This window comes from Rhea americana, unplaced genomic scaffold (assembly GCF_003343005.1).
Source record: "Rhea americana isolate MKP2758 unplaced genomic scaffold, rheAme1 scaffold_169, whole genome shotgun sequence".
In the NCBI taxonomy this organism is placed as follows: domain Eukaryota; kingdom Metazoa; phylum Chordata; class Aves; order Rheiformes; family Rheidae; genus Rhea; species Rhea americana.
In genome coordinates, this window is record NW_028185805.1 from 281,451 (window position 1) to 293,316 (window position 11,866).

Here is an 11,866-nt window from a genome sequence, read left to right on the forward strand (position 1 = left end):
AACTCGGGGGCAGGGAGGGAGGGGAGGAAAGAAGAAGGGAGCCGGTGTGCGAAACACACGTGCGCTGCGGAGAGCAGTCTGCTCGGCACCGTATGCACGTCGGTRTGGGAAGGGGGGCGTGATGCCTCAGCGAAACTGAGGGTCTGCTCTCGAGCSTCTTCATCGCCGGCGCGGCAGGGCGTCTGCCTTTTGATCTCAGAGGCTGGAAATAGCTGTTTAAAATACTGAGGCCGCATAGGGAGGATCTTTCTCTTGTGTCGCTCGCGCTCTCCGCGATCCCTTTCGGTAAGCGCTGTGCTCGTGTGTGTGTGGTTGGTAGTGAGAGGAAGGGAGGCAGCTTGGGAAGTGATTGCTCCGCCAGTGGGCGTTTTCTGGCGGCCGGGGCTGGTATTGGAAGCAGCACTGCAGTGATTTTATCTGCCTCTTTGCAGACGCGCACGCACATACAGGGCAATATTTGCATTGCATAGAAGAAAATACAGATTGTTGCCGTTCTCTTGTTTGAATGCCAGGTGGGAGCATGAGGAAAAGCGGACTTTAAAAGGGGATCGGAACCGCTTCGCGGTCAGCAGCGCCGCGTCCCCCTCCAGCCTAAAGGGGGAACGGAAATGTGAAGACTTTGTGAGGGAGGGGAGCCGGGCTGCGGAGGAAATACTGCCCGGGGGTTGCCGGAGGGAACGAAGGACCGAGCCGCGGCTGTCTCTCGTGCTCGCTCCTTTCTTGGCTYTCCCTTTCTGTCTACTCCGGTGTCTCTCCTAGGCGTCCTGCCTTAAACTACCGCGAAAGGGAGGGAAGAGCGGAAGCATGTCCAACCCGGAGAAGCGGATCTTATCCCGCCCCCCGGCCCCCCTGGCTGCAGCAGCAGGGGAAAAGCCCGGCTCCGGCAGCCGCCCGCTCCACTCCCATGGCCAGAGCGGCGGAGGTGGAGGCAGCGGCGGGTCTCCTCCTCCCCCCGCTCCTGGAGGCGGCTCGGCTGCCTGCAGCTCCCTTTCTCTCCTCCTAACAACCACCAGCAGCAGGAGCCGCGCTGCAGGGACAGCCTCCTCCGCCGCCTCCGCCAGCATCGTCCCCAGAGCGGTAGCGGCTCCTTTCCTCGCTCCAATCCCCTCCTTTTCCTCCGCTTCTCCATCTTCTTTTTACTTCTTGCCGCCGCCTCCTCGTTTCCCCTCCTCGTCTTCCTTTAACCTCACAAGTCTCCAAGGGAGGGAAGGAGGAGGAGAGGCAGCAAGAGCGGCAGGAGGAGGAGGAGGAGGAAGAGATGTTGGCGGAGCAGCAGCAGCAGCTCACTTGATCGCCCATCCAGGCGGCAGCGGCAGGAGGAGACTGTTCTGTTCTTCCTCCATCCAGGGCTTGCTGCTCCGTTCCACAGCCGGCGGCCCCCGGCAGCACCAGTCTCGGCTCCTCCTTTCCCCGGCCGCCTCTCGCCTGTGGTCCTGCAATTCCCTCGGTGCTGCAGCAGCAGCAGCCCGCGGCGACGGGATCCGAGGAGGCGACGGACCCGGCGGGAGCAGGACTCCTAGGCGGCAGCAGCGGCAGAGAGGCGCCTTCTTCTCCTTCTCGTCTCCCCTACGCCTAGGGCCAGACATGGAAGATGGATCTAATTCTGCAAGCTGCTTTAGGAGGTTTACAGACTGTTTCTTGAGCACAAGTAGGTACCGGAGCGCTGTGCCCGGCGGCGGGTCGCGCATGGCTCGGGGCGGTGAAGGGCTGTTGCCCGAGGCTGGGTGCATGCGTTGAGGGTAGGGCATTTCTTTGTGAGTGGGGGGGGAGGCGAAGACACAAAGGGGTTGTGTGCGTGGGGCGTGCGTGGACACATAGAAGAGCGGCCGGGCGTGTGTTGAGGATGCACGGACAAAGGGGATGCTGGATGAAAGCGAGTGCTCTTTGTGGGAACTGCGTGTAATGCATCGGGGATTTCTGCATCGTTTCGGGATCAGACGTAACTCGGTGTGTGTGTGTGCATTCGCTTTTTATTTGAGGCACGCTTAATTTGATCGGGAATGATACGTAGGGGAATGGAGACTTTTCCCTCTACTTACTTGAAGTAGCAATAAGGAGGCATTGTAGTATCGGCAGTTGACAGAAAAGAAGCGGATGAGAACGGAAAAGGGTGACATGTATTGCTTCTTTCTGCACCTCCTGTCAGATCTGCCACACGCTTGCAATTTCAGTGGTTTTGATACGATTTTGGCATTGAGTGTCTCCTTCTTCTGGCCGTGGCTTCCTTGCAAAGCGGATGACAAGCCGGAGAGGAAACATGTGCTTCTTGCTATTGGGGGCTGGTGCTGTAAAGGGAATAAGTGACCGACTGCCGGGATAAGTGGGGCATTGACGCGTTCAATAATGGCACTTAGCGGCGAGCGCCTTCCGCTGCCGCCGAAACGCTCCCCAGCTCGCAGCAAGCCCGAGGGCGGGGGCTGCGCTGAGCCGGTGTCAGGAGGTGGTGGGGAGGCGAGAGCAGCCGCCTGTGCGCCTCCGGGGACGGCTCGGTAAGTGCCTGTGCGGGGCCCGGGGGAGCCGCCGAGGCGGCGGGGACGAAGGGCGGCGGGGGGGAGGGGGGGGTTAAGTTGCCGAAGCACCCCGTTCACCGCGGTGCGGCCGGGCCGGCTCCCCGTGGGGGCTCGCCCCGAGCCGCCCTCGTGGCTGCCTGCGCCGCTGCTTCGCCTCGCCTCGCCGCCGGCGTTCACGTTTCCGAGGCGTTTCATTGACGAACCGCGCCTCGGCGGTCGGCGCCTTGCGGGGCCGCTGGGCAGCGCGGCCGTGGCCCGGGCCAGCCGGGGCTTCGGGCCGACCCCCGCTCGGGGCCGGGCTGGCCGTCCCCGCTGGGAGCCCCTCATCGCCAGCACTCCCCGCCTACACCAGAGAATTTGCTGCTACCTAGGTTAGATTTGGGATTGGTGAATTTCAAAGCAGTGAGCRTATTTGGCTTGAATAGCTCTAACTAACGAAGAACTTTTTTTCTTTCCCCCTAATGTTTTGATGCTGAGGATGACTTTGATCAACAGTGATTGGTTTGGGGATTTTGTGGGATGTTTTCTTAAATCGTAGRTTTATCCCTTAAAGTGTCTCTCAATTTTCATTTTAATTTTTTGGCGTACCTTCACTTTTATGGTTTTTTGGATACGGGCAAACRGTATTTAGTTCATGCATGTATGTATTTTGAGGGGACGTAAGAGGTATAAAGATGTCAACTGAAACCTCTGTTTGTCTTAATACCTCACAGCTTTCTTAAGTGTTAATAGCCTACAAGTGTGTTTGTATTCTGTTATATGGGAGAGATGTATAAAGATAGTTGCAAAAAGACAGTGCTTTAAATATGAAACTTTATTTAATAGATGATTATGCCACATACATGTTTAGTTTTAGAGCCTCAAGGGATTCTTAAGCTCTTGCATTTTTTTTCTCTGCATTTGAGAGGCATTGAATGCTAGTCATGGATGTAGTAGACCTCTGATGTTTTAAAGTAAGTAGACTTGGGAGTAAGGGACAGAGCCAGAGAATGTGTCATGTAGGGCAGTCTAGACCAAGAAAAAGAAAGTAAGGAAAACATCAGCTCTGCACACACACCATTTTAAAAGAAGTAGTGGCTTACACTTGAGCAATTTTATGAACACTTGAACAGAAAAAACTTGCTTATGTTTGACTGAGTGACCTCTGACGGAAGATTTTCCTGCAGGCAGGAAAGGGGCAGAGCAGCTCTTTTCCCTGTGAACTTACTGACATCTCTAATAAGACGTACAGCCTCTCTGTGTCTGTGGAGCCACTTTTCTGTCCTCTGCTGCCTGTTTCATGAAACTTTCAAGAACTTAAAAGTCTGAGATCTCTAATCTTGAATCGACTCTGATTGAAACTGGCCGAGGGGAGTCAAGAGGTATTAATAAGGTCAGGCAGATGTTCATATGCGAGCACGCATACGTACATATGTGTACATCCTCCAAATGGTTGCATAAGTCTGATTTCCTTAGGAAACCAAACTGAAAAAAGAGGTGGAGTAGACAGAAGTCAGACCAGATACTATTCRGTTACAGTGCAGCTATTGCAAAGAGCACTTGTTGGACTGTGTTAGGAGTACTGTACACAATACTTATTACAGTACAACAAGAAGACTATTATTATTGCTTTGAAGAGGGTGAGATCGTATAGAATAATGCAGATAACATACTGTATCTCGTAGTTCTTACTGATTCTCAAATGATATTTCAAATTSTTAGTAATATACATATCCGTGCATATACTGTTAGACTTTGTGGACAAAAAAAGCCTAAGTATTTTTACAGGGGAAAAYGGTGAGTTCTGTAGGGAAGAGGGACAAGATGGTTTGTTTCGAAGGGGAGACTTAAAAGTGACCTAATAGGATATTCAAGACTGGAAAGCAATGAAATTGCTGGGGATGTATTATTCCTTCTTGTTTAGACCTTYTTCTGTTTGCATGTAATCCAGTCAGGCTTTCCAGACTTTCTTAGATAATTGTTATTTTAAAATTTCACATTCTGCAATATTCAGTTTGTGCCTTACCTGACTGTTTTTCTTACGATTCTGAATGAAGYGCTAGACTGAACTGTAGATGGTTATGTAGACCCTGTGTGTGTGGTTGTTCCTAATTTTTTAAATGTGTAGTTTGCTGCAAAACAATGTGTCCAGGAAACATATCTGCAGTCCTGGATCAATCCTCCAGTGGATTTCTACCATATTTAGGATACTGCAAGTTGCCAGGCATTCCAGGTTTTCRTGAGATGTCTTCACAAGAGCATCCCACGTTTGTTCTACAAGCAAGGTCTCTCAAGTTGCAGGTGTGTAGCATATTTCATCTGTGTCCCTTGAGTGTACTCACAGATACGAGTATTTTACAGGATGGAGGCTTGTACTTCTGGGAATATTACTGACATATTGATAATYTTACATAAAATCATGTTTAATCTGCTTTCCTTTGTGATGCAGCRGGTTTATCTTGCACTTGAACGTGACAGACTTTAAGGCTGCTTAAAGCTTTAAGGATAGTATCTGTAGGAGAGGTCTGTTGTAGGGAAAAATGGCAATTTTAAGTTTAAATAAAGTTTAAAGGGTTCCTGTACCTGGGCTAACTGAAAAGTCAGTCTTGACTCAACCCTCTTACTCCTGGTTTGTGTATTTATTACATCTAATCAGGATTTTGTAAGCCAAATGCTGATCTTCAGCACTAAGTATCGTGTGAAAGTGGGCAGAATTTGGTTTTGTAATTAAATTTTCCTTAAAATTTAGTTATTGATGTGGAAAATGGAATTGTCCCTGGGTTTCATCCCCAGGAATTTTGGCTCTGCACTGAGAAGCAAGTTGTCCCTAGAATAGTGTATATTTGCAATGGTACATGATGTCATTCAATGGCACCCATCAGGACTGGCACTTTGTAATCCCAGGCTTTGAAGGAACATACAGGAGCAGCATGTGTCCTGCTCGGAAGCACTATTATTTTAATTAGAAGGAAGGTGGGAGAAAATTGTCAAATAAACACAACAGAAAGCCAGGGGAATGGGAACTGGATGTGAGCAATTAATATCGAAAGAATATGCATGTATCTAAGTTAGGTATTTTTGCAACTTGTAGTCTATAAAGCATGTGGTTTACATTTGTAATAACTAATCCTATCTCCYTTTGACTTCTAAGCTCCGTTGTCAGTATTTGCCTGAAAGCCTGGGGGAACATAGTACTCACAGGCCTTGAGGAAGRAGGTAAATTCTTCAGAGTTGACTCTCAGGAGGCTTGTTTCTTGTTTAAGATGAACTGTGAAAGAAATTGTTATGCATAAAGCATGTAGCTAATGGTCAGTAGGATAATGTACCTGAGTTGGTGATGACCTTCATCACTTCTTAGAGTGGGATGGCTGTTCATTTAAGGTTTTGGAACAAGGCTGACGTTTCCAGTCACCACTGTTTGTGTCCTTCCTCCTTTTGTTGGCATTTAAGCCACTCTTGTAGGTTGGATCTGGTGAAAACTTGAAAGAGTGAAGATCGGTGTTTAGTTCTGCATATACATCACTTAGTGTCTTGATTTTCAAATGTTCATATGAACACTCGTCTGCACTAAGGATCTTTTTAAAATCATATATTGTACACATCAGTGCTACCTTTTGTTCAGTTTTAAGATCTTATGCTGTAGCCTGATACAAGTAGATGATATATACTGTTCTTGAAACACAAATTTAGTTCTAGAATCATAAAATAAGYATGAAACTGAGTGTAGGGGGGAGGGTTTATGACTTGGAAGTGGCTTATGCAACTTGTTGATCAACGTGATTAAAATCATGGGATTTTAGTTTGATGGGGCTAATAGAAGRTAAATTTACTAATACTGCTTAAAAAGTGTTATAATTTCTAGTCATGTTTAATACTTTAAAATTAAATGGATGTTTTTTCATATTTTGGAACTTGTACCTTCTGCACAGTTATAATCATTTTAAGGGAAATTTTAAGATCATAAGTTTAAAAGAAAAAAATTAAAAAGAGAGCTGTTAGGAGTTTTTATGTTTTGTTTTTATACTCCCTCTGCTGGTTGTTTTAATTGCAAGTACCTGTACTCAAACTCTGCTACCAAATCTGTTGTTCTTTTACTCTTTTATCAGTTTGGCAGTAACTTGTATTGACTTGAATCTCTAAAATACAGAAAAGTCTGTATTTTATAAATAAAGAAACACTATTTGCAAGAATAGCTAGTTTTACACCTGTTCTGTGGAATGATTTTTCATTTTTGTATTATCTTGTTTTGATTTGAACTCTAAAAGCAGTTGATGAATCTTTTGGTGTATAAGCTATCTATTCGTCAGTAAATATCACAAAAGTAGGAATTTGTCTATTGTTTCTAAATATTTGCTCATATATTTTATTTGTTGTAACAAACTTGCTATCCAGCTTTGAGCAATGGCTGTGACAATATAAGTTTTAATAATACTTCTGTTTTGTTAAAATAATACCTTTTTATCGGTCAGTGGATAGTGAGCGCAGCCTTACAGTTAATTATGAGGACACAAATAAAAGTATTCTCTGGAGATGTAACAGTTTCACGAGGTACTAGTTTTAGTATGCCAGTATACAGTAATGTTCATCCTAAATGTTTATATCAATAACTGTAATCAGGAACTGTAGAGATTGGGTGCACSGATTGCTGTATATGTGGTTGAAATGCAGCGCTTTCATTCCCCCATGGGTGTCAGTTACAGCTAAAATTGTTCAATGCTGCTTTTTGTTCTCTCTCCCCAAATCCAGTCTTCACTGTATAATGTGTCCTCACTTGTGCTGTTACTTGATTTCCTCCTGTCAGAACTTGAAGAGTGCCACCTACTGATTGACAGGCCGCTCCTTGCAGAACCTGGTTGTTCTTTCACCATCTGCAGGCTCTCAGAGCTCAGTCTTGCTTATCTTGTGGGATGTGACAGGCTGATCTGGTTGAGTGTGTGGAAACTGAAAGCTGAATCAAGCCTGAGCTTTGACCTCTTTCATTAAATGATTTTTTTCTTCTAATTTACTTCAAGATGAGGAAACAGGATTTTCATTCTGGATTTRTGTTTTGTTTTTATTTTTTTTAAGTCTCTTTATCACTTGTGTCCTCCTTTTTTAAAAAGCATTTGAAGAAAGTGGCATATTTCTCTTGTTTCATCATCTTTTTTTTTGTCAGACTGTCCTCATTAGTATGGGAAGAACAARCTTGACTGATATGTATAGGAGAGTTTGGCTTCTGCTTCGCTGGACTTAATGTATTGATCTGTTCTATGCTTGAATAGACAGTTGGGGTTCAAAAGGCATGTGTGGACTCACAATCTTGATTTTATTGAAAAACGAACAATCTAGAATGCTCATGATATTTTTGCAAGGGGGAGAAGGACAGTATGGTTAACAAGTTCTGAATTTTTATGGCAATTTGATTAATCTTTATTTTTAATGTGCACCGAGAACACTTTTTTCCAACTTAGAAGTATGTAAGTTAGTTATGTTGTTAGTTAAAAAGCCTTGGAAGGTGCATGAACAGTTTGTATTAGTTCAAAAAATAGTATTTAYGTATGAACAGGGAACTCCTTTATTGTGGAATTAAGCTGGTCTTGCATATCTTCCCAGTAATTTAYGCCACTGAGAGCTTTCTGAATTCCCAGGCCCTAAGCCTCTTGTCATAGGTGGCATTAGGAAAACAGAAATTATARTATCTTTTTACTTAATTTCTAAATTTCATATTATTTGGAAAATGTATCAACAGCAAATTTTAGTCTGCATGAGTGGTATTTTTAACTATAAAATATAAAATTACTAGGAGATGCCAAATCTTACACCTCTGTAGGACTTGAATTGGGGGCTCTGTATCATTTGGAGGCTTTCTAAAGTAGTTCTGGCTCAAAAATACTCACTACATTGTTCATGTTTGTACTTTAAGTGTTTTCTAATTAAAACAACAACAATAATAATAAAGCTAACATAGCAGCAGCAGTAGTAATCTCAAGATTACAAGCCCGAAGAAGAGATTGTCAGAGTTTGAGACCAGTTAATCCAGCTTCCTGCTGGAAACTGTGAAGATTGAATGCTTTTGTTAGTGCTTATTGATCTGATTCCTTGCTTTTGCATCATCACCAGACTCCTGTGCAGTTTAGCTGTACTTAACAAAGTTTATTCAGCTGTTAATTCCAACATTCTTCCTTCCTCTTACCCTTCCACTTGCGTCGAAAAAATCCCCTAATGTCAAGCCATGAATAGTTCCTAAAGGAAAGAAAACTTTTGGATCCCAGCTTCTAGTGACATTGTGCAAAACCCTTGCATCTTTAATTATGCTTCTGATCCATCTTGAATTACGTCCCTGAAACAGCAGACATTTCTGGCTACTGACAAGCATTGCTTCGTCCCTTTAATAGTATAGTTTGTTTTGCTTCACCCTGTGGGGAAGTTTCATAATTGGCAGGAAAAATACCACTTCTCTGTCCTAGATATTTTAGTAGCATTTCTGCAACACTGGGGTACTCTGGCTCAGAAAATAAGATGCCTGAGTTAAGATGGCTAAATGTTTGTCTTGTTCATTTGTAGTTTTCTTTACTGTCTAAGCTTTGTTTGTGCACTGTATTTCTTAAATAGTGTCACATTTTTATTTACTTACAAACTGAGCCAAACTACTATTCTCTCTTTTGATTGACTTTTCTTAAAAAAAAGTATGTACCTTAGTTTTCTGTTTCATTAATAATTTTTTTCGTAACACGTTTCAATTAAGTTTATGTTTTTTTTTTAAAAAAAAAGCCCAAACATTCTTTTATTTAACACTTTGTTGTATTTATATTTTGTGTCTCTTGTGCATATACAGATACCTTGGAAACTTTTTCTATGTGAATTTTTTTTGGAGCATAGTCTTATTTTCTGTACTTTGTCTTTCCATCGCTTTCTTTCTCTCTGTGTTATCTCTTTCTCTGCTTAGTAGTCTTTCCTCTTTGTCCACCCGTCAGCTTATTTTAGCTGATATTTCCTTCTTGATTGCTGAATTCTGTGTGGATTTTGTCTCTTCCCTGTCTCTTCCCCTGTCTTTTTAATAATGTTTTTATTTTCCCCAGCTATTTTGTTTGGTCTGTGTGTTGCTGTTACTCTAGTTCTGGTGTAGTTCACTTTGCCTGTATTTTATCTTCTTTGTAAGACTAAATTTTGCACAGCAGTTGAAAAACCCTTCCTATGTGTTCTGTGCTTGCAGTGACTCATTGTATTTCCTAATCTGCCACTGTCTGCCCAGCCCTAAGTGTGATGTCAGTCGGATTTTTTTTTTTCTTCTTTTAAGCAAACGTAGGACTGATGAAAGTTACTGTTTGATGTAACAGGAAACTGAAGTAATCTATTCTCAAAACAGGCACTGCCTTAGCCATTATGCTTGGTTTCATCATGCCAAGCTCCTGTATGTCTTGTGCTTGGGAGCAAATGAGTTTTAAGTGGATATTTCTCACTATTCCTGTTTCTTCAGACYTCAGTTTTCACCAGTAAAGACTCCTGAGACAACTACCCTTGGGAAGCTCCTTTCTCAGAAGTCTTGAGTYTTGGAATGTGCTTCTGTGGCGTTCAGTTCATGATTATGAATGTGAGAGGCTCTGGAGGTTAGAGGTGYCCTCTTGAGAAGTGCTTTCAAAAGGCCAGAGTATGGGCAACTTGCAGTCTTGCAGTCTCCAGTGTTTATAGAACAGTGCATTTCCTGTGCAACTGCTGGCTTCGTTCTTGTGGTACAGAGAACAAGATAATTTGACATGTTGTAGGAACTTTCATAGGCTGTTTGTGGGTAGGAATGTGCTTGTAGATTGCCTGTTTCTTTCAGACCTTTTTTGGACTTGTATTGGAGCTATATGCTGTGTTTATCCTTGCCAACTAAATACAGATAGGATGCGGACTCAAGCTCTAGCCCTGTAACTGTCCGTACTACTTCATTTTTAGTGGGCTCCCAGGTCCAATTCTGACTAATGCCTGACTAATACTCCATTAAGTACTGCCTGCATGTGGGCTGGGAGAAAGGGAAGGCCAGGAACTGTTCCCAAAATGCAGTGGAGAATGATACTTGTCTTCTCCCATCTCTTGTCASGGGAAGAGTTTAGCTGTGTGGACCCAGGCTGCATAATGTCAYTGCGTTTTATAGCTGGAGAACAGGCTCTGTTCTGTTTTCCTTGGTAATATTGGGACATAGCTCTATGGAGCAGTAGAGAAATCTTTATACCACTTGTGGCACGAGGGCAGACCTTGTTTCTGTGGACCAAAATCTTGGCTTCCACAGCCTGAACCACAGGTTCTACAAATGCCTGAATGAAAGATGTGTTTGGTGAATGTGGGACCATTGCTGGGAGACATGGCTGCTGCCTGACTACGGGCAAGTACTTGGCTTGTCTGTGTTTCCTCAACTTGCTGCTCTGGAAGGCTTCTTAAAAGTTCTGGCTGGAAATTTGTAAATGAATGTTCGTAGGGGAAAGGGAAAACAAAACTTCTTGACAAATATGAATGAAACGTGTGTGTAGATGACACATACTTAATATTAAGGAAAAATGATGATGRCTGATCTAACCATGGCAGTAGTAGTGAAGGAGTAGCATTCAGAAATAGAAGAAAGTTGAAACGGTAAGAGAAATTGAACATTTTTATTGCTGAAAGGAATGTGATAAAAGCAGAAGAAAATGTTTATCCTTTTASAGAAAGCTATTTATAAACTCTAAAAGGTTTCTTCTTGGAGTAGATGAGAGACTTGCTATGTAAACATCACTGAGTAAACTGTCAAATTTTGAAGAAATTCTTTCACTGAAGTATAAGGGTTGGGGCTTTAAGTACGAGGGTTATCTTTAATGTCAGAAACCTTTTCTTTCTGCTTAGCTATCTTCTTTTGAATAACAATATAAAGAGTGCCTAGTGAATTTTATATAGATTATGAATGTACTTAAAGATAACATTTTCATGTATTTCTTGACTTTTTGTGGTTTAATATTTATTGACTGGCTAACTTTTATTTAACATCCCCTTGTGTATGCCAGCTGGCCCTGCCTTTAGCATTATTTTACTAGGTCATTCTGAAAGTTTTACCATTCTATCCAGTGTTTTATTTTAAAGCTTGATTTGTAATTTAATAACTTGTCCACCTTTTTCCTTTTTTTTTTCTTGACCATTTATTAAAGCATAAATCAGGCTCAATATAAACACTGTCTCCCATAACATCCTCCTAGGCAAGCTCAGGAGGTGTGGGTAAAATGAGTGGACAGTGAGGTGGATTTGAGAACTGGCTGAAAGGCAGAGCCCAGAGGGTCATCATCAGYGGCAGAAAGTCTAGTTGGAGGCCTATGGCTAGTGGAGTCCCCCAGGGCTCAGTGCTGGGTCCCATCCTGTTCAACTTTTTCATCAGTGACCTGGATGAGGGG

General features: G+C 43.3%; 1 protein-coding gene across 2 annotated transcripts in view; it reads left to right on the forward strand.

Annotated features, from left to right (window-relative positions):
* The first annotated feature begins 750 nt into the window (after positions 1-750).
* The window catches only part of PDE10A (phosphodiesterase 10A), a 186,140-nt gene continuing 175,024 nt past the window's right edge, over positions 751-11,866 (forward strand). For both annotated transcript variants that reach the window (XM_085300770.1, XM_085300771.1), the window contains exon 1: positions 751-1,648. In XM_085300770.1, coding sequence (XP_085156896.1) covers positions 805-1,648 — 844 coding nt within the window. In that variant the 5' untranslated portion in view covers positions 751-804. The remainder of the gene's footprint in view (positions 1,649-11,866) is intronic.